The sequence below is a fragment of the Hemiscyllium ocellatum genome, chromosome 27, assembly GCF_020745735.1.
Source record: "Hemiscyllium ocellatum isolate sHemOce1 chromosome 27, sHemOce1.pat.X.cur, whole genome shotgun sequence".
Lineage (NCBI taxonomy): Eukaryota > Metazoa > Chordata > Chondrichthyes > Orectolobiformes > Hemiscylliidae > Hemiscyllium > Hemiscyllium ocellatum.
Window position 1 is genome coordinate 2,029,567 of NC_083427.1, and position 23,429 is coordinate 2,052,995.

The 23,429-nt window shown below is 40.6% G+C and overlaps 1 gene segment (V, D, J or C); it reads left to right on the forward strand.

Annotated features, from left to right (window-relative positions):
- Positions 1–23,429, forward strand: part of LOC132828618 (Ig heavy chain C region, membrane-bound form-like) — a 72,145-nt gene that overhangs the window by 43,252 nt on the left and 5,464 nt on the right. The window contains 2 exon segments of the C gene segment in view: positions 578–725; positions 1,814–1,921. Of these exon segments, the coding sequence occupies positions 578–725; positions 1,814–1,921 (256 nt within the window).

The following is a 23,429-nucleotide window of genomic DNA, read 5'->3' on the forward strand; positions in this document are numbered from 1 at the left end:
CCAGCTAGCCACAAAAAGACACGATCCTCTTTCCCTCGTAGCCCTACACACGGATGAAAAAAAGCCACCATTTCAACTGGGACAACGCATGTATTCTGGGACAGACTAAGCAAAGTCATGCCAGAGAATTCCTAGAGGCCTGGCACTCCAACCACAACGTCATAAACAAACACATAGATCTAGATGCCATCTATCAACCACTCAGAAAACGAACATGGAATGACATCATCACAAACCCCAGGAACCCCATCCAGGAGAAAGATATAAATGGAAAGCAGGAGGCAACAGCTTCGCTTCGCTTGGAGGTCGTCCCTCATGGTGTTACCTAGCTAGGTAATGAAACGTCTGGATATCAAACCTACTGCTCAGCGAGCAAACCTACACCCTAAATATCAACCTTAGCTACATACCTTCACAAACCTTGCAACAAAACTCTGAATAATTAATTTGAATTTATTTCAATGTTAGGCGTCTTACAGGTAAGGATGGTGATTTGCAACATTGGTTTGGGACGTCTTATGACAAAATTTTGGGCGATGTATGGACACGTCTGACAGCTCTATGTTTTGGTTTTCAGATTGCAGATATTGATTGGAGTAGAGTGTTCAATGGTGATGGGACGTCTGATAAATGGAAATCATCAAAAAATGTGATGGCGAGAGTCCAGAGTCATTATTCTCCAATTAGAGTGAAATATAACGTCGTAGAATGGGAACACATTGAATGTAAAACATATTGAGGCCATAATAACAAAACCACAAATCTAATACAAACAGCCGTGTTCTAATGAACCTTTTGTACAGTGTAAAGATTGACGCGCCATTCTCAGGTGGTGATCAGGAAGGCAAATAGAAGATATGAGATACCCTGATAAAGTAAGATTAAGGGTAATCCAAAGGTATTCTGTAAGTACATAACGATCAAAAGAACAGCTCGACTGAAAGTAAAGCTCATTAAACATTAACGATGTCTTTTTTGTGTGGAACTTCAGGAGATGGGACAGATATGAAATGAGGGTTAGTCATCAGGTTTTCCCGTGGACGAAAACAATGGAGCCTCGAAAACACAACAAAATAATATTTAACAAAACAGAAGAGAAAATCTTGGACGTCTTTGATAATTTCAAATTGAATAAATCTTCTGGACTTAAGCTATTGTATCCAGGGACTTTGCGGTTAATAAGGCAGCAAACGGGGGGGACCCTTGCAGAAATATTTGTGTTGCCCATAAATACAATCCAGTTACCGAATGACTGGAGAGTACAAAATGTTTTGCCTTTTCAAAATAAGGGATTTCAGGCGAAACCTGTGAATCATACATATCCAGGTCTGTCAGTTAGCTTTCAGGTGCATAATTCTTTAAGTTTGCATCACATATAGATAGGGTTGCCAAGAAGACGTTTGTCATGTTTGTCTTCATTGCTCAGACATTTGTGTACAAGAGTCGGGACATTTCGTTAAGAATACTAGGACATTGGTGAGGTTTCACCTGGATAAATGTGTCCAGTTCCGATCTCCCTGCAGAAGAAATGATAGCAATATGCTGTAGATGGTTCAAAAGAGATAAATAAGACGTTGCCTGGAATGCATAGTTTGCGTTGGAAGAAGAGGCAGGATGGGCTGGGGTCTTTTTTCTTCCCCCAAGAGCTTGAAAGATACAATTAAAGAGGTGTATAAAAACATGAGGTATATGGATACGTTTAACAGCAGATGTATTTTCTCTTCTGTGTTGGATTTCCAGACTAGAGGACATAATTTTAAGTTGAGAAGTTAAAGGTCCTAAAAAGATATGAAAAAAAATCATTTACACGAAGACTTGTTCACGTGTGATGAAAATCAAGAGGAAGTGATGAATGATGTTTCTGAGGCTTCAGATACGTGTACGAACAAGAAATGTTTGGAGGGATATGGGTCACGCACAGGTAAGTAGACTCGTTCAAACTGGGATCATGTTTTTGTGGACTGATTGGAATGAAGGGTCTGTTTCCATGCTGTCTGACTCTCTGACTCTACGACTCTGACTCTACTAATAGAAATGTACTGGGAAGCTACAAACGCAATATTGCAATCTGAGCAAAATTTTCTAAATTTAGACTTCTCATTCTATTCTTTGTATGTCAGCCCAAATGACCCGAAAACAGCTTATTGATTATTTGGTAGGTTTGCCGACTAGATGTTTTGGCTTGTATCCAAGTTCATCTTTTGTCTCGTTTTCTCCTTCATATTTTCTCGTCCTTTGTTTGAACAAAAAAATTCTGAATGTACTTTTTCTGATTTGCGGGGGTTCTTTCATGCCTTCTGGTTTGGAACTACATCTGCCAAGTTTTAAAAACTGCAGCTTTCTTTCTCTGCACCTTGTTTGAAAGCACTCGTTTCCTTTTGTAAACTTGTTGTAACAACCAAGAAGACCATAAGTTAGATAATTACGCCAACACAAAAAATATCCTGTATGTAGAATCTGAACCCATCAACTATACACAGCCTACTTACGAGTGTGAAAAATGTGCTGCTTTCTCGAAAATTCAACTTCATCCACCGATGCATCGCCATTCAAAAATAACGGATAGCTACACTCTTGTCATATTCCTGGGTAATCACCAAAGACATGGGGGTATGATATCCTCCCTTCTTTGCAGGGAATCTATCCTTGTACATTGATATATCATATCCCACGCAAGTCAAAAATGATTCACATTCATAGCTCAATCGATTGTGAAGAAATGTGAACGAAATCATGACAGTTTATGAAGTTCTGAAAATTTGCAAACACGAGTTGCTAATCTTGGATTGTATCTCAATCAACTTTTTTAAAAAAATGAAAGGTCAAAATCATTTCTCACTGTTCAACTTTCATGCAATCGCTTGAAATTTCATATTTCAGGATCTGGCCTGTCCAGTGGGTAATAAAATGCGGCAGGACAATTTTTTTTTTTCTTTTCAGCAAGACTCAAACTTTTGCTTAAAATTTGCTAGTCTAACTTTTGTGTTCACCTAAAAACGCAACACTTCGACCAATCTGAAAAATTAGCATGTCCTCCTTTTTTATGGTCAGTGTATTATTTTCCCACTGGGAATGGTTATTTTTATTGACCTTTTTCCTTGAAAAATCCACCTTTCTATAAGAAAGCTATTTCATAAAGCCAATTCAGAGAACGCCACTCTCCGTTCCCTTCATGAGCTTCCTGTATTACTTCATCAAAATGAAATCAAGAATAGTTTCTCAAGCATTGTCTGCCTTTTGCAAAGCTGAATTGCCATTTGCACTTAAAGCTAATCTACGGTATGTTTGTTTTATTTCCTCCAATTATTGGTTTGAAGTATTTTTGCACCACTGATAATCAACGATGAGCCTGACGTTGTGACGAAGTTTCCCTTTCATTTGTCAACCTGCCAGTTTCTTGTCTTCTAACTAATTCTGTAATTCTCCGTTCCACAATTATTTCAATTTTGCACCAACGCATTTTCGCTACTACTTGCATTTCTACAATTTCATTCTCAGTGGGTCCATTTCCTTTGCAGATATCTAACAATATAAAGGTTAAAGGCATGACAGTGCATCTGGAAACATATGCCATCTATGTATCAGGTCTTACGTCATCTACATAAATGGCCTTTCACCATTAGGAGCTGATTGTCATCTGGATGAGTTTCTTTTAAAAATATCATTCAGGTTGACCTACTTTCCATACAGATTTGTTTTGATGCATCGAGGCCATCTTGAAATAGGTCACTTGAAATGCAGTATAAAATCCCACATTCTTTTCCTCCTAAGTGCAACAATACTACAGATTTAACAGGTGCATTTTTCCCCTTTTTTCTGTGAAGCAAGGTTGAGATCAGAGTTGCCTTCTGTCTGTTTCAAAGTCTATAAGGTTATCAGCTTGTGAAACCTTAAGGTTATATTTAATAAAGCTTTGAACAATAAAAGCAGCCTAAATATTTTTTCGACAAGCTTCCACAGAAACAGGATTTTCTTGTTTGAGATTTTCAGGAGAAATTCTTGCTTGGTTCTTGAAGCTGGGTTTGGAACCTTCAGGACATCTCACCCTGCTACTCTTCCTTTCAGACCTTTTCTTGATGTTTACCTTCCTGAAATGGAGAATTGCCCGCGAGAAATTCGATTGCTGTGTACTCGGCTGAGCCAAGGACTTGGGTTTTGGACGCTCTGATATTGTCCTGTTAATTATCAATATTTAATATATTTCTTGCTGTGTTAAAACCCTCGATAGGGTCACAGTTAAGCCAATTATTGATTTTACTTTTATTTTATTTGCAATTTAACGGTACTGTAAAACTCATCATCTTTTAGCTGGACCAGTTGAATTTTATATAGAACGCAACGTTTGGAACATTCCTTTAAAACGAGAAAAAAATCCACCACTTGACTATCCACTCCATATATATTTGAGAGTGTTTGGTTTGGTCCATAACACATTCGGGGCTTCTGTCGGGATCAATATTTCAAATGCCAGATTCCGTTAAGGATGACTGAAAGATAATGAGTTTTGTGTGTTGGTATCTTTCATTTGAGGCGTTGCTTTCGGTTGGTATAAATAGGCCTTGTGTAATTATTGCTCTTTCAGTCGCTAAGTGTTTCCCAGGGTCGAGGAGGTTCACTTACAGTGTTTTACATAAAGTGAGCGAGGCAAAGCTTTCACAATTGGCAAACGACTTGGAATTGCGTTTGGCAGTGTCTGTGGGGAAAGGGGAGATGACTAGGACAAACACGCAACAATTATAATTTCCAGAGAATACGACTGGAATCTTTAGAAATGGCAACTATTCAATTGTAAATGTCGCAACCTGAAACAGAACCAAAGGAAAATGAACGAATAACACTGGCAAAAGAAATAAATAAAATGAAATGAAATGAATAATTTCAATTGCAATTTAAAGCAAATGAAAATTAAAGCGAAATGGAGGCCCTAACACAAGAAAGGTAGAGAGAGAATAAGAGACAGACAGACAGACAGAGACAGAGACCGAGACAGGATCAGAGAGAGAGGGGAAATGAAGAGTAAAAGAGAAGAAAGAGAGAAACAATATTTTTAAATACTGTTTTCCTAAGTCTAACCTCAAAATGACTTAAAATGGCGAACGTAGAGAAATATAGGAAAACTAATGAAGTCAAGGTTATTGGGAGTTTTCTCTGCTCTCGTTGAAGTAGACAGTATTAAGGTTTTTGGGTTTGAGTGCGTATTTTTTATCGAATATTCGTACCCTATTTTATGAGTGTGGTTGATTCACTGACTTGCTTATTGAATAATTGCAGAAAATTTGAATGGATGGAGGATTTTCAAAGGCATTGACAGCTTGAAAGCTGCGTTAAATTCTGCTCCAGTTTAAGTGAGGACATTAACATTTGGTATCAATACAAATAATATGGCCGTCGGTGCTGTATCCTTGCAAGGTCACAATGCAGAAAAAAAAACAATTCATTGAGAATTTTTCCAGAGAATTGAAAAGTCATGAACAGAAATATGCCAGGACTGAGAAGGGAGAGCTTCAGCTTTGTAATTTTTTTTCGAAATGCATATTGGCAATAATATTTCTGAGACAAATGTACGGTGCAGAATGTAACCACTAAAGGTTTATGGAGAATTTAAGCACAAAAATAACAGATTGTTTCGGAGGAACTTATTATTGCAGCCATGCATTTCAAAAACTACCCTCGTGGCAGGACGAGAGAACATAATTGCTGACACATTGTTGCGACTCTGATGACTACAGATGTATATGAGAATAAAAACTATTAAATAAACATTAGCACTGAAAGTGTGATGATGATTGGCTTAGATTTAATGCAATGTATGTGAAATGTGTGACCTAATAATGTAAGACTTAAGCGTTTCAGAAGATGAAGGCATCATTTTGTATTCATATTTCATTTTGTAAGGGAGGTAGGTGCGATGTCACCACGATGTTAAGAAGTGTGTTTGGTCGTGCTTTCTTTTAGATACTGACCTCCGGAGACGTGACGAGCAGTCTATGCGAGATAAACAACTTTTGAAGCTTTGAGTTTTTTTTATTGACGTTGGCACAATAGACTGCCCTTCATCAGGAATAAGAGAGAGAGAGCCAAGCAGGCTGAGATAAAAGGTAGGGAGGAGGGACTAGGGGGAGGGGCGATGGAGGTGGGATAGGTGGAAGGAGGTCAAGGTGAGGGTGATAGGCCGGAGTGGGGTGGGGGCGGAGAGGTCAGGAAGAGGATTGCAGGTTAGGAGGGCGGTGCTGAGTTGAGGTCAGTCCTCAGCAGGGGCCTCACCTTCGTTCCCCTACGCCCTCGGATTAATGAGTTCAACACGCGGCGAGATATTGAACAATTCTTCCGCCGCCTTCGCCTCCGTGCCTACTTTCACAACCAAGACTCCCGCCCACCCTCTGACGACCCCTTCTCCCGCCTCCAAGACACCCCATCCACCTGGACACCCCGTGCAGGCCTCCTACCCGCCCTCGACCTCTTTATAGCCAACTGCCGCCGTGACATCAACCGACTCAACCTGTCCACCCCTCTCACCCACTCCAACCTCTCACCCTCAGAACGTGCAGCCCTCCACTCCCTCCGCTCCAATCCCAACCTCACCATGAAACCCGCAGACAAGGGAGGCGCGGTGGTAGTTTGGCGCACTGACCTGTACACCGCTGCAGCCAAACGCCAGCTCGCGGACGCCTCCTCTTATCGCCCCCTTGACCACGACCCCACCTCCCACCACCAAACCATCATCTCCCAGACCATCCAGGACCTCATCACCTCAGGGGATCTCCCATCCACCGCCTCCAACCTCATAGTCCCACAACCCCGCATCGCCCGTTTCTACCTCCTGCCCAAAATCCACAAACCTGCCTGCCCCGGCCGACCCATTGTCTCAGCCTGCTCCTGCCCCACCGAACTCATCTCCCAATACCTCGACACGGTCCTGTCCCCTTTAGTCCAAGAACTCCCCACCTACGTTCGGGACACCACCCACGCCCTCCACCTCCTCCAGGATTTTCGCTTCCCCGGTCCCCAACGCCTTATTTTCACTATGGACATCCAGTCCCTGTACACCTCCATCCCCCATCACGAAGGACTCAAAGCCCTCCGCTTCTTCCTTTCCCGCCGCACCAACCAGTACCCTTCCACTGACACCCTCCTTCGACTGACTGAACTGGTCCTCACCCTGAATAACTTCTCTTTTCAATCCTCCCACTTCCTCCAAACTAAAGGAGTTGCCATGGGCACCCGCATGGGCCCCAGCTATGCCTGCCTCTTCGTAGGATATGTGGAACAATCCATCTTCCGCAACTACACTGGCACCACCCCCCACCTTTTCCTCCGCTACATCGATGACTGTATCGGCGCTGCCTCGTGCTCCCACGAGGAGGTTGAACAGTTCATCAACTTTACTAACACCTTCCATCCCGACCTGAAATTCACCTGGACTGTCTCAGACTCCTCCCTCCCCTTCCTAGACCTTTCCATTTCTATCTCGGGCGACCGACTCAACACAGACATCTATTATAAACCGACTGACTCCCACAGCTACCTGGACTACACCTCCTCCCACCCTGAACCCTGTAAAAACGCCATCCCATATTCCCAATTCCTTCGTCTCCGCCGCATCTGCTCCCAGGAGGACCAATTCCAACACCGCACAGCCCAGATGGCCTCCTTCTTCAAGGACCGCAGATTCCCCCCAGACGTGATCGACGATGCCCTCCACCGCATCTCCTCCACTTCCCGCTCCTCCGCCCTTGAGCCCCGCTCCTCCAACCGCCACCAAGACAGAACCCCACTGGTTCTCACCTACCACCCCACCAACCTGCGCATACAACGTATTATCCGCCTCCATTTCCGCCACCTCCAAACGGACCCCACCACCAAGGATATATTTCCCTCCCCTCCCCTATCAGCGTTCCGCAAGGACCACTCCCTTCGTGACTCCCTTGTCAGATCCACACCCCCCACCAACCCAACCTCCACCCCCGGCACCTTCCCCTGCAACCGCAGGAAATGTAAAACTTGCGCCCACACCTCCACACTCACTTCCCTCCAAGGCCCCAAGGGATCCTTCCATATCCGCCACAAGTTCACCTGAACCTCCACACACATCATCTATTGCATCCGCTGCACCCGATGTGGCCTCCTCTATATTGGTGAGACAGGCCGCTTACTTGCGGAACGCTTCAGAGAACACCTCTGGGCCGCCCGAACCAACCAACCCAATCACCCCGTGGCTCAACACTTTAACTTCCCCTCCCACTCCACCGAGGACATGCAGGTCCTTGGACTCCTCCACCGGCAGAACACAACTGCACGACGGCTGGAGGAGGAGCGCCTCATCTTCCGCCTGGGAACCCTCCAACCACAAGGTATGAATTCAGATTTCTCCAGCTTCCTCATTTCCCCTCCCTCCACCTTGTCTCAGTCGGTTCCCTCAACTCAGCACCGCCCTCCTAACCTGCAATCCTCTTCCTGACCTCTCCGCCCCCACCCCACTCCGGCCTATCACCCTCACCTTGACCTCCTTCCACCTATCCCACCTCCATCGCCCCTCCCCCTAGTCCCTCCTCCCTACCTTTTATCTCAGCCTGCTTGGCTCTCTCTCTCTTATTCCTGATGAAGGGCTTATGCTCGAAACGTCGAATTCTCTATTCCTGAGATGCTGCCTAACCTGCTGTGCTTTGACCAGCAACGCATTTGCAGCTGTGATCTCCAGCATCTGCAGACCTCATTTTTTACTCGTTGGCACAATAGAAACAGGCGAGAATGACTTGGTCAAGCTTGAGCAGACCAGGATTTTTAAGTTCCAGTTTTGAGTTTCAACAGCTGCTGCTGGTGTCTCAGCAGGATTGAAGCTGCAGCAAATCTCTCCCTGTCGCTAGAGACTTTTAGAAATTTCTTTTCTGACACTTTCCTCTTGGGCTACTGAAGTTGCAAGTAAAACAATTTGTGTTCTGAATTTGTATTTTTTCAGGGGTGTGTTAATGGAAAAGTCAGTCAGTAATATTTACTATATCTATAATTCTATTTTTTTATTGAGCAGTTATATTGCAATTCCACCTTTATGTTTTGCTGCAATTTAACGACAGTGGATGAATAAAGTGTATGTTGGGTTTTATTTTGGGTAGTTCGACCAATCAAATTGTCTCTGGAATGCAACAGGCTACATTTATCTTGAAAATGAAAAAAAACAAGTAAACTAATCAAACTTTAAATTTACTTATCCCTTTGAACTGCACTTGTTGCATAGCCTCCTGTACCGTGGCACATTAATTATTGAACCAGATGCATCTTAAATGTTATGAGACCGACCCCACGATTTTCTCAGGCAGCATTTTCGATATTTGCACAGCGCCTGTATCAAAGTAATTTTCCTCAGACCAACTTTAAGCCACTTACTCCATACCGTGCACTTAAGCCATATGCTGTTATGGACGTGAATCGTAGGGGCAATAAAATCTCAAAATCTCCTCTTCTTCTGCATCTTATAATTTTGTGCACATCAATCCTATTTCTCCCAACCCATCAGCCTCCTCCTGCAGTGAAAATAAACCTCGCTGTCCAGTCTTTACTTATTATTTATCATCTCAAATAACATGCTGGCGAATCTCGTCGACCTCCTCTCAACTCTCGTCCCATCATCCATGTGGTGTGGCAACCAGCATTGTACACAATATTCTCTCTGTAATCTAATCTGCTTGGTTTCTAAAGTAGCAACAAGACTTATTTTTTCCACATTCTACGCCTTGGTTTTTGAGGACAAACATCCCATATGCCTCGTTTACCACTCCACCTCTGCAGGCAACGTCAAGTTTCTGTAGGCGTACGTAACAAGTTCCTGTTGTTCCTAAGTTTACCTAAGGTTGTACGATTCGTATTATGTGTCTTTCCATGATTAAATCTCCCAAGGTGCATCACTTCCTATTATATACAACTACATTCTATCTGCCCAATTGACCAGATGATCAATATCAGACACTGTTCAGAGAAAGAACTGCTCACTACCAGCAATATCACCAATTGTCGAGTAACCCAAAAACATGCTAAGTAGTGCTTCTGCATTCACGTTCAAGTCGTTAGTGTACATATCAAACTGCAAAGGTCCCAGTATTGATACAGAATCCACATACAGATTATTGTAAATTTAAAAAGGCAATCGGTAGCGTTCAAGGCAAGTGACTGAGCACTGCTGCTTCAGAGTAATCCGAAATAGTACCATTCCCACCCGAAATTGCTTTTAGAGAAAAGTGAAAGGTTATCTTTTCCCATAAACAAATCTCACTTAACATTGTTTTATCTCATTTAGTTCAGAGATGACAGTACAAACCAGTGGAGCAGATGGGTGTGAATGCAGGCCTCGACAGCCCAGAGGAAGGCACATTGTCATTGTACCTTTCTACATCTTTTTTCTATGTTTTCTCAACAGCCTGTTTCGTTATGTCATTGCACACACCACGAGCAGGTGTGTGTTCCACTCGAGCCTGCTCGATCAGATATACCTGTTCAAATTTATTAATTTTAATCTATAGAGACGTCATTACACACCCAGCAGGTGGGATGTGGGAACCGAGGATTTGAATCGATTTGAACACGCACCTTTTGTACCACCAGTGCCGAGCAATTTACATTTTCATTTTAATTTTTCAATCAACCTATTCACAGATGCTATTATACACCGCTGGAGCTGATGGGACCTCAAGTACGACCTGCTGGTTTAGAAATGCCTCTTTACATTGTAAAAGGAATTTTCTCATTGAACCGTTCAGTGATGTTATGGCACACCCTTGAAAAAAATTAAACTTGGTTTCAGAGCTTCCTGATTCAAACGTTCGTTACCTGGCATTTCACCCCAAAGCCCTCACTCTTCACATTTCATTTGGCAATGCGTGGAAGGGTCCTGAAGACCCAGTTAATATTCCAGAGGAAGCCACTGAGTTCAGTTGCCTCGAACTTGATTGTTCCAATTTAAAATAAGTGGTTCGCTGGTGCTTGTGGTCAAACCCTATTCCAGCTGAAAAAAAAACACATTGTATTCTCGAATACTTCTGGTTGCCACATTGCAATATTCCCACACTTCGGCATTTGGACGGCATGTACTGTCTGGTATAAGAATTCTTGTTTAATACAGAAAGGCTAAGATAGAGAAAGCGACAAAATGAGATAGTGGGAGTAAGAGAGGGAGAGAGAGAGAGAGAAGGAGAGAGGAAGACAAAGTTATGATGGGTACGTGGAAGTCTGAAAATCAGATGGAAACGAGAAAGCTGGGTTAGAGAAAGCTACTCAATGAAAAAGAGGTGGAGAGTGGCAGAGGGAAACAGTGAAAACATATCACGGAGGCTGATAGGGAAACCAGCGTTATCGTGCAAAAGAGACATTGTGCATTAAAATGTAATTGTAATGCCTTGGATTTTGGACACAAGCAACAATGTAGTTTATCCACGAATATTCCTTCATTTTAATAATGTAGAATCTGCTTCTGAATCCTGAAGTAAATTTTCGTTGCAGTTCACGAACACTTTATTTGCTTTATAAATTAATACTTCCCCTTTTATTTCATTCGTTAACTTCTGTGAATATCTGTTATCTTGGATTAATAATTTTTAATCTACAGTTCGTTTATTTTACATTGCTATCTCCACTCAACCTCGAAATATTCTAGTTCAATAATCAGCACATTGAAATCAGCAAGGCAGTATTTCTTCAGCTAAGTAATCCGCAATCCAGTTCCTTAGATATACTGCAGAACGCAATCTCCCCAGTCGAAGTCATTTTCCTAATCATTTGCTGCTTATGATCTTTTGTAAAGTCTCTGCACTTCCTCGCCATTCCTTCGTTGCCTGATTCTCACGCAGCTAACAAAGCATAACATTGCATTAATCATTTTCCCCTTGCAATGTACCTTTCTGGGCAGCAGTGTGTGCCAAACAGACACTTGTGAAACTGGAACGGTAGCAGAGCTGAAACCATTCGAACGCATGCCCGATCACAATCTCATACATGTTCAGAAGTGCATCAGTACTCCTGTATTTCAAACCTTTAAAAATGAATGATAACATTAAGGTTGACTTCTTAACTGCCAATCAAACCATTAAACAATCGATAACTAGGATTCCTTGTACTGTGGATTTCGGAAAACGTTCCCCAGTTGGAAAATGGCCGACTACTCTATTCAAAATACCAAAATGCATAAATTCATTTTTCCACATTGTGCTCCATCTCCTGCTTGTTTGTGCATTCTCCTAGCCTGTTCAAGTTGTTCTGAAGCTCCCCAGTTTCTCAAATCTACCTGTCCCTCCAGCAATCTTTGTGTCACATGCAAACTCAACAAAAATGGCATCAATTCATTCGTTAATATAAAAAAAGAATCGTTGTCGCCCAAGTACTGATACCTCCAGGACTCCACTTGTGAACAATTGACATCTGAAAAGAAAGGGCCAAGTACTAGGAAGTGGTATTACTGGAGATAGCTAAATGCCAACGCAATGGGGTAAACTGTATTTTCTGTTTTGCATGACTATTTACCTCTTGGGATAAGTCTAGATTGAGGGAACTGTTTTCCAGTTTTCTGTTGTAATTATGGAGATTGCACGTTTAACTTTTATGCATGATGATATAGCCACTGCATGAATCACGATCATTTTCGTTACCCTGTTCAGTGTCAGCATGACGCCCACTGGGTTCCATTTTGCGAGGGCTACTCGATGCCACACTCCTTCCTTCAAATACTTTCTTGACATGCCGGGCAGTCAATTCCACCTCGTCTCTGGTACTCAGATTTTACTGCCAAATCTGGGATAACTTGGTGATAAGGGCTAGAGCTGACTCCGTTTGACTAAACCGAAACTTATTCCGAGGCCAATCTTATTTGATGTATTTTCTTTCACTTCAGATGAACTGGAGGAGAACTATCAAGCAGTAATTCGAGGATTGAATGTTGTCTGCCTTTACTGTACATGACCTGGCATAACCCAGCAAGTGTTTGCATTTTCGATTAGATACCGATATTTCAGCTTGACTTGGAGCTTAGAAATTATCGACATCCATTCTTCTCTCTGAGTGTTGTGTTATTATCAGAGGCCCTGGCCTTTTCATTATTCTGTGTCTCCTGTTGCTTTTTTTCATTCATAAGATGTGCACGTCACTGGCTGATCTCGCATTTATTTGTCATCTCTCGTTGCAGTTAAGAAAGTGATGGTGAACAGTTTTCTTCAATTGTTGCATTCCATGTGATGAAAATACAGCTCAATTTTTTGAAGGAGCACGCTCCAGGACTTTCTCACTGCTGCATCGCAGCAATGGTGATTTATTTATAGTTGTCGATGATGAGTGCCATAGAAGGGGACCTTCAGTTGGTGGCGTGCATGTGCAGCTGATGCCATTGTCTTCCACCATTGAGGTCGACATTGAAAGGAGGTTACTATTTAAACACTCTTGATGAATTTCTTTCGTGCGGGTTGTACATTGTTCTTACTGAGTATCATGAAGGAAAGCAGTGAATGGTTGTAACTTTGTTGCCGATATAGTGATGTGTATTGTCGTGGATGGTGTCACCCTCCCTGAGTACTCTCAGAGTTGACTGATCCAGGGAAATCAAGAATAATCTGTAGGAGGCCAACTTTGGTCATGCACGAGGCACTTCACACAAAGACACAATCCTGACCGTTCAGTAAGAGGCCAGTCCACTGTTTTCCACACCCTTGTAATCCTGCTGTGGGGTTTTGCCACAGCCAATCCAACAGCATACACATCTGTAGACACGAAGCGGCACATTTTTCTGTGGCAAATCAACGAATCTTCACATCTATAGACTGTTGGGGAACCAACAGTAACACAAGGATAACTTGCAAACTCTCCACAGGCAATCACCAAGGGCTGATATCTGACCCAGTTAGTAATCCTTCAAATGAAGTGCATTTAATTGAACTGAAATAGCTTTAGTTTCACATGTGTGTGTATGTCTACAATTACAAGATTACAAGTCACCATATTCTGTCACATCTTAGGTACAAAACATCAATTTCCAGATACTTAAATATTTGTTATAGAATTAAAAAAGGTTTGGTATTAAAGAATAAATAGGAAACATAAAATCCCCCTGCGCTGCTCTGAATTATTCCTTCATGCACGTGTAATTGAACAAGTGACGAACCCCTTTGATGATGGTTCTGGTAGATTGGCTATGCCAAATTATGAGGTTGCTAGTTCGTTGGAGGACAACTTTCTGCTGATGATTCTCCATTTCGCTGCTTTGATGCTCCGTTTTGAGTTGCTACATCTATTCTATGTCGATCACGTTTAGCAAGAGGACAATTGTACACAACACAAATGCAGTTATGATCACTATGGCAATGCTTTGTGCTATAACGACATGCCTGTGCATGGTCACTCTTATCAAAACTATCATAGCAAGGTACAACAGCAGCAGACATATTAATGAAGATGAGGTCAAGTATCTTTTTCCTCTTATCCGTCACCCCACCACCTGTTCTATATGTTCCTACACTCCAGTTCTTCTCTCAATTCGTGCTGAACATGGTAGAGTACTGTTTGCTTGGACTGACGGGATTCACCTGCATATTGTTCACCTGATGTCATGAGAATTCATGAACTGTAGGGTCAATGTCGCTCCTGACTGATTTTCCACTGCGTCACCCACTCTGCTGTCTATGCCATATAAACGGAACATAAGTAGCTTCGATGTAGTAATGGGAGTATTTGGGGAATTGATTCTGTGCATGTGACAACGTCAGGCTCATTTCTCACTCATATGTGTATCAGTTTCTTCAATTTAGTTCTAATCGCCAGATACTCGGCCATGCATGTTCGACAGAGATGGGTTTGCTGTTGCCGTTTCCTCTGTCTTATTTGGTGACACTTGTCTGTCTGGTTTCAGCTGAGAAAATTCGTGGATTTGTTGCAACTGAACATTTTGTCGGGCCATTTCAAAATGCAGTTAAAAGTCCATCACATTTCTCAGGGCAATCAGAGAGGAAACTAAAGTTGTATTTTCCAATATATATGCTATAATACTAAAATATATTATTTGTTTTCCCTCTTTGATTGTCCTGAGACATTTGCGCGCACATTCTTTGTTGTAATAATGGAAAAAATATTGTCTTCCCTTCTAATGTTCCTTATTTCTGCTTCAAATTTACAGATCACCGAAGTAAGTCGGAGAGAAAGACAGCTTACAATAATTAAAGTTTGGTATTATTCCAAAGCGAAATATTCCAAAGATTACCGATTACAATTTACGTAAATTAGTCAAAAGGGCAGAAAGAAATTCATTTAAATAACATTAAGTTCTCTTAAAGTCAAACTATTTGTGCTGGAAACAAGCGGGTTTTTTTTCACCTAAATGGAGGATCCACTCAACATAAATGTAAATGACACCTGAGTTCAAATTATTTTGTTCAATGCTGTTGCACACTGTTTCACAAAGATCCAGCCTATTCAAGCTTTACATAAATGTTAAGGACTGATGCATACCATTGAAATAGGATGTTTTTCTTCCTGATAAAACACTCCTATAAAATTTCATGGAAGGCAATGAATATTGCGCCATGATAGATTTACGTCAGTCAAGAACAGTTAACCTGAAATCATTTCACATTTCGTGACGAGGTTTAATAGTATTGATTTATTCTTTGGTTATTAAATGTGATCACAGACACTCGTTCCTACTTCCGATTGGCCTCTCGTTCTCAGTTTGTTAAGATAGGTGAACGACATATCGTGTTGCAAAATCACGAAACGTTTACTTCCGGTTTGTGTTCTATACGAGTGTAGGATCGTGTGGCAGTGACGACCATCGACCAGTGACACCATTTGATACAGCAACTACAACTTGTATCAAGACACAATCTTAAAAAAAAGCGATTTAAACTGCTTGCTTAACTGCTTCTCTTAACTTGCATATTCAATTCTCCATGTTTCTCTGCACTGTTTTGAGAATTCCACATAAATGCAACAAACTAATGAACTGGCGAAATTGCAAAACATAAATCGAAATAAATTGAGAATAGATGACTGACAGCTCTTATGATTAGCCTGGATATTACAAGAGCACTATGGTTTCTTATCCTGGCCATTATTAGTTATCAACGTTTCCACGAAATGAAACACGAAAAGCGTTCCTACCACATCCTTGAACTCATCAATCCGAATCTCAGAATGTCAGTCTTCCCAGACATCTTGAATTTCTTTGCGACACAGCATTCAGGCGTTCCTATGGAACAAAAAAAACATAGAAGTAAGCTACAAAATAAATAGCAGAACAGACCAAAACAAGCATTAACGCCGGAAATAAATATTCATTTACTCTTTAGTTCGCATCACTATAGATTCCCTCTTCCGTATCCTGTAGACGGAAGAAATGATCGATGCTAATGGTTGCTGCCAAATACATTAGTGATTCAAATCAGGAAATCTTCAATATAGCCTTTGCACTGAAAGATATGCAGTGACAAAAAAGCTAACTTTGTGCATTTCCCCTTTACAATGTATTGGACATTACATGCACTTTGATTCTGTCAGTCGCAAGATTGTTTCAAATTCCTAAACCTAGAAATGGTCTCAAGATTATCATGGCTACCCGGGAGTGAAACTGTCAAAACTGCCAAAAAGTTTCCAAGCTTGGATAAGCATTATTTGGGGTATTTCTTTTCCTGGTAGGTTTCGCTAACTTGAATATAATTGAGAAAAATTCTAAGGCCCTTGGAAGAATATTTTTAGATGAGCTATTGACTTTCCGAGAAACACCAGGGAACAAACAACTTACATTGCCACTTGCAAAATATTTTTAGTTGTAGTTGAAATATGAATTGTATCCTTTATGTCAATACAATGTAATCTTTGAAAACTAATATCCACCAAAGTTAAAACGTGAATTGATTTACACCAGAGTGTCAGAGTGACATTGTTTTAAAATGGGCAGCTTCCAGGACAGATGAAAAGTTCCTGTGTCATCTTAGCTATTAATGAAATGCATGTTGTTCTTTGGACCTTAAAATTTGTTCTCGATCTTTCTTACAATAAAGTTTCATGAGACTTGCAGATAAGGCTCTATTTGGAGTGATGTATTTAAATGAACAGTCGCAAACAATTAAAACGTCTGTCGTCTTGCTATGTCTGAGCAATTCATTTGCATCTCATGCTAGGTTTTTATTAATCTTCACTGAGAACGTTTCTCATCTACGATTTTAAATGCAAAATTCTTTGTCGAACAACGCAGTGTTAAATTTCGTCAACATAATACACTGGATTATAATAGATAAGGGTATAGAAAAGTTTTACAAGTATGCTACCAGGTTTACACGTCAGCAAAATACACAAGGGCTTTTCCCTATTGTGGTAAATTCAGAACAAGGGCATAGAATTAGCGCACGTGAGGGCAAATATTAAAATGGGGCCTAATGGGTAACGTTTTTCACTCAGTTGCTAATGCCTGTATGGAATTAACTGCTCGTGGAAGTGGAGGAGGCTGAAGAAATTACAGCATTAAAAGGTATCTAGGTGGATACATGAATATAAAATGCTTAGAGGGACATGTGCCACGTGCTGGGAAAAAGGATTAGATTAGGTTCAGATATCTGGTTGGCATGGGCGAGTTGAAATGAAAGGTCTGTTTCCATGCTGACTGTTATTTTAACTCTATGACTCGAAATATGATGAAGTTTTATTTCTTTTATCATTGAAGTGTTTTTTTACTAATCCATCGAATACATTTAGAACATGTTTATGGCTTTGTATTTCTGTCAACGATTAAGCTGGTAAAATTCAAACTGAATTGTCAGACCCATGACGCCACACACAAATAAATACATATAGGTGTTAAATGCAGTCAAATAAATGGAATCCCTTCATCTAGGGAAATTTGAAGAGCTGTCAATTGATGTGATATTTGACTTCGCTGTTGGGGTGTGTATGAGACATTGTTATGGTGAAAAAGTATGCAGAGTTAGTTGCCTTTGAGAAGCTGAAAATGAGTTCATTATTTGAACTTTTGAAATTTATGTCTTGTTGCTCCACATGCAACTATTTCTGGAAGGAATTTTCAAGTTATTGATTCACTGACAATTGAGGTCTGGTGGATAGTACTCCGTAACAGTGACTTGTATGCGATCTCCCTTCTGTTCGTGTTCCCTTGCTTATTATTTACTTTTAGTTCCAGACTACACAGTTCATTGGTTTGGAATGAAAGTGCTTAATGATTTAAATCATCTTAAAATGGAGAGCCACAGAAAAGCACTGAGTGAGTGTAGTAGAATTTCATGCACAGCAAAATCCAATCTATAGTTCCAAATAATGCATTACAAACTGAACATCCAACGCTTGAGTGAATTCTACAAAAGAACGGGAAGTGTTCGAAAGAAACACCTGAGTGTGTCATTCGACCAACAATTTGGGAATAGCATTTTCAACAGATTTATCTGGCGTTGCCATTTTAACAGAAAGCCAAAAACTGCGGATTCTGCAAATCTGGAAGTCGGAGAATCTCAGAAGAGTCGCTGTGTAGAAAAAGTCGACTTGTTGTTGAGAGTACAGAAATTCATATTCAGTAATCAGCTTTAGGCTAAAAAAAAAGAGCTCAGAAAAGAAAACTTCTGTGATGGGTAAGTGATTCCCCTTACTGTCCAAAGGTCAAAGAATGGGATACAGAAATGGTTCTACAGCTTTTGTTATTGTCCCAACAAGAAATTAAGAAAATAGCTGTTGAAACAAGTCTCAAAAAAATTGAAAACGTTCGTGCAATAATGTCATTTGAAAACTTTGAGAGTTACATTCTTGAAATGATCAAAAGAATTACGGATGCAAATATTACTTGGCATTATTGACTTCACATTTTCCCTCGATGCTTTAACGTAATGTCAATTTTCAGCATGGTGTCATTTGAAAAATAATACTTTTACTTTTTTTAATGCTCCAGAAGTATTGTTAATGCAGCATTATTTTTAATGTCAAAACTGACATCAGTAAACAAAATGAAACTTCAGTGTGTAATATCCGCTAAATTCAGTGCCGCTAAATTTTTAAAATCTACAGAACAGGAAACTGATTTAAACTAGTCCTACGTGACAGCACTTACTTCGTTAGCTCCTCTAATAGAAAACGAAATTTACTTCTTCCAAAATCTGGAACCGTTTCAGAGAAAACGAGATTAAGTAGTATAGTTATGTAAACACATTCCTGTTAAAATTTAATATGTGCTCACGTTGCCTAAAAAGGGAATCATAAGAACGCTGAGCAGTTTGTCCAGCTCAAAGTCATTCGAGTTAGTTTGAATAAACAATAATGCAAAGTTATGATAAAGTATTCTGAAATTAATTCAAAGAAGCCAATAAACAAGAGTTTCAATGCAATGATCATGTTATGGATATGAGAAACAGATTGTTTCAATGACGTGCTTTCTACTATTCAGATGAACTTGGAAAACGGCCAAGAAATTCCCGAAGTATAATACTTTTTCTAGTTTTGAGGGCTTAATACATGGTTTCGAATTTTTAAAAAAATCAGGTGTTCTGCTATAAGTCTTTAGCTCGGAATGTTCAAAATATTTCTGTCAGGATTCATTGAAGCAAAATAACTCGTAATTTAGCAGGAAGTCTGATATGTTGAGGCGCCATCAGAGTGCAGTTAGTATTCTGTGGTTAATTGATGCGTTCATATTTGATCTGAGGTACAGTATCTTGTGCCACCTAGTGATTAATGAGCGTATGTCAAACAATATGGGAGCCAAGGAACTGATGATAGCTGGTCAAATTCTGTGGTCCGTACCTCCATGAACTCAGATCATGTTTAAGTTGAATCTTGCATAAATCAGCCAATTTGGCAGGATATGGTATAACGCTATCTTGCAAAGATCTCGCCAACTTAGTTGTTATCATTTTAGTAATCTATTCAATTTTGAGAGAGATATCTCCAGATTTTGAATAGTGTTCATTGCGAAAAAAACCTCGACTCGAGAATGCCCGAGGCATAATTCAAAATCATGACATCAAGATGACATGGTTACTCAAAAATCTATTCTCAAATTGTTGCCATTGGGATAGGTTGTGTTAAATAGCTCCCCACATTCTATAATGTACAGAAGACATGCGTTGTCTCAGCAAGCTGACTGACAAAATTTAAGTCTCATTACAAGCATTATTTTCTTTAAATTTTTGGATTGCACTTCCAATGACAATGGAAGGGCAGTGACCAGAAATAATGCAACATTGGCGAAATTCTCCACAGCAAAATATCACTTGCTCCGTATCTCAGTCCATTTTACTCATTTTTCTTCTTTCCTGCCATTCATCATACAGTCCCGACCGTGTGGAAGCTGAGCATTCGGCCAATGGAGCCCACAACCGACTGTCTGAAAGTAACCCGGCCGACCCACACTCTGATATCCCTGCAAGCCGGCATTTCTCATGGCTAATCCATATGTAATTTATATGACTGTGCGAGGTACCAAAGATTAAAAGTGAAGAGGGGAGAATGCACAAACTCCACACAGACAATCGCCCAAGGTTAAAATCAAATGCTTGTCTTCAGTGGTCTTCGGCAGGAGTGCCATTCTCTGAGCCGCCATTAAAATGACTCTTAATAACCGAGAAACAAAAAGTCCTTTGTACCTTTGCACCTCTACTAAATCTGTGGTCGATCTTTTTATCTACGACCTCAATCTGTCTCTCTTTCTTTATCTCGCTGAATGCTGCACAACGCTGAATGTGCCTCGGAACTGGTTCACAGATTTCTTAATTACAGCAACATTAGTACAGGACAATATTCATTACCTCAGAGCCGGGCAGGTGAGATCATCACAGATCTTTTCAGGAAAACAAATGACCCATTCTGCTTGCAAATCTCACTATTTCCAATCACAAAGTCATTAAAAGTATCTGCCTCAGTCAGTAAGTCCGAATTATTCCTCATTTCGTAGCTTCAGGCCCACTCACAAACTATGTTCCGATCGCTCTCCAACAATCTACTCGCTTCTATCTTTCTTTGCAATTCGTCTTCTTCATCATTCTTCAGATTCACAACCATAGAAAACGTTTGATCAAAAGGCTCGAGACAAGTGAATTAAGCTCAAGATGACAATTATGCAATTCCTTCTGACTCGCGGACAGAGCACAATTTACGTACATACTGGCTCAAAACAGTTGGCATACCATGGTACTGCCTTGCTCACATAACCTCAGACAAGTGTCAATGATTTTTCAGTGAAGAAACATGTAGAAAAAGTTAAAGGATTTCGCAATCTGATTTTTTTTTACTCGAACATAGAAATATTTCTCACACTTCTGCCGTATAAGCTACCCCCAGCCAGTACACGATCATCAAATAACTAATTACTGCAAGTTAACTTTTTTGTACTTGTATCCGTTTCCTGACCAATTCTCTTTGTTAAACAGGCAAGTAACGAGGGAGATGCATATACAGAAACTGCGCTTGCCTTCATTGTTTCTGTAACTTTATATAAAAAGCAATAGATCATGTCTGAAGGCAACCAGTCCAGTTTCTTTTGAATGCATTAGATTTTTTCGCTCTCTGACGTTGAAGAACAATTTCTATGTCTCAAATGAAATAAGAAGTTTGATTTTTGTCTGTAAGTGCTGGCCCTAGTCAGAAAGTGTGCGCTACAGGTAGAATGTGATTTTAAAAAATCGAAATACTCCACAAATGCATGTAATTCTGGACGTTGATTTTGAACATGTGCACATTTTACACAACGGTGTGATATATAAACTAATTCAGAAATAAACTGAGACCATAAGGACATCCGGGAGCAAATTGAAGATAGAAAATGCAAGATCTAACAAAAGAAATATCTGACATGCAATTAGATCTTGCTTTGGAATTGTTGCATGTTGGCACTTGAAAATGATCATTCAAACTCCCTGCCTCCAAGATAGCCTATGAAGAAGAATCACTGAAAAACATTGCATTTATTTTCCTTTCTCGAAACTATCTGCACAACACTCTGATTACTGGGAAGACAGGGCTAATGTATGACGGAAGATTAGAATGATTCGGTTTATATCCACGGATTAGAAAATGACGAATGAATGAATCCAAGCATTGAATATTTTAAGGAACGAGTTCAATATTATTCTGACGGACAAATGGGTAAGAGTGTATGGACAAAAACTGTAGCAGGCAGATTGTTTTTAAAGTTGTGACAGCGTGGAATCAGGCCATTCCATTCAGCAAGTCTATATCGACTTTCCGACCAGAACCCCACCCATACCCACATGCAACCCTTTCCTTGTGAGACTCCATGTCCCAGGATTAATGCACATCACCTACGCACCTTTGAACTTTATGAGCAATTTAGCCAGAACAATGCAGCTAAACTGTGCCTCTTTCAACTGTGGGAGGAAATTGGAGCACACGGTGGAAATTCACACAGACATGAGGAGAAGGTGTAATCTCAACACCGACAGAACCCGAATGCAGAATTGAAACCAGGTCTCTGGTTTTGTGAGGCAGGAGATGGATAATGACCAATGGTGATATTAAATAGTGGATAAGATTGGAAAGGCCCAATAACCAACCATTTTGCTCCTATTGTCTATTTTTATCTAGTCATTTGTTGAATATAGTTTTCGCTGGCTAATCAATATTTTTCCCATCCCTATTGCCCTTCAGAATTCGTTGATGAGCTGTCGTCTTGAACTACTGCAGTTCGTTTGCACGAAGTTCACACACAATCCATTAGGGAGGGAATTCCAGCACTTTGAACAAACGAGAGTGAAGGAACGGGTATATATTTCTAAGTCAGGACAATGAATGGCTGGGAAGGAAATTTGAACGTAGTGGTGTTTCGATACCCTTGAATTTACAGATCGAAAATCTTTTGGGTATGGAGAGTGATGTCTGAAGTTGTGTGGCGAATTCCCACAGTGCATCTTGTAAATAGTATACACTCCTGCTCCTGCTTTCTCGGCAGGATGTGAGTGGATGCTTCCGGATGCGGTGCAAATCAATTGGGCTGCTTTGCTTCCGTTTGTGTCATGTTTCGTGATTGTTTTTGGGACTGCACTCATCAAAGCAAGTGGAAGGTATTAAAAGATGCTTCTGACCTGCAGCTTATAGATTCTGGGTGGACTTTGATGAGTCAGGAATTGAGTTACTTGCCGCAGTACTTTTAGCCTTTGACCTGTTCTTGTAGTACGTTTGTTCCTATGCAGAATCCAGTTGAGTTTCTGGTCAATGATAACACCCACGATGTTGATGATGGCAGATACATTGACAGTAACACCATTGAATGTCAATGGGTGGTGATTAGATTTCCTCTTATTGGTGCTGTTCATAGAGTGGCATTTATTTGACACGAGTTTTATTTCCTAGGTAAAAACAATGACTGTCGATGCTGGAAACCAGATTCTGGATTAGTGGTGCTGGAAAAGCACAGCAGTTCAGGCCGTATTCGAATAGCAGGAAAATCGTCGTTTCAG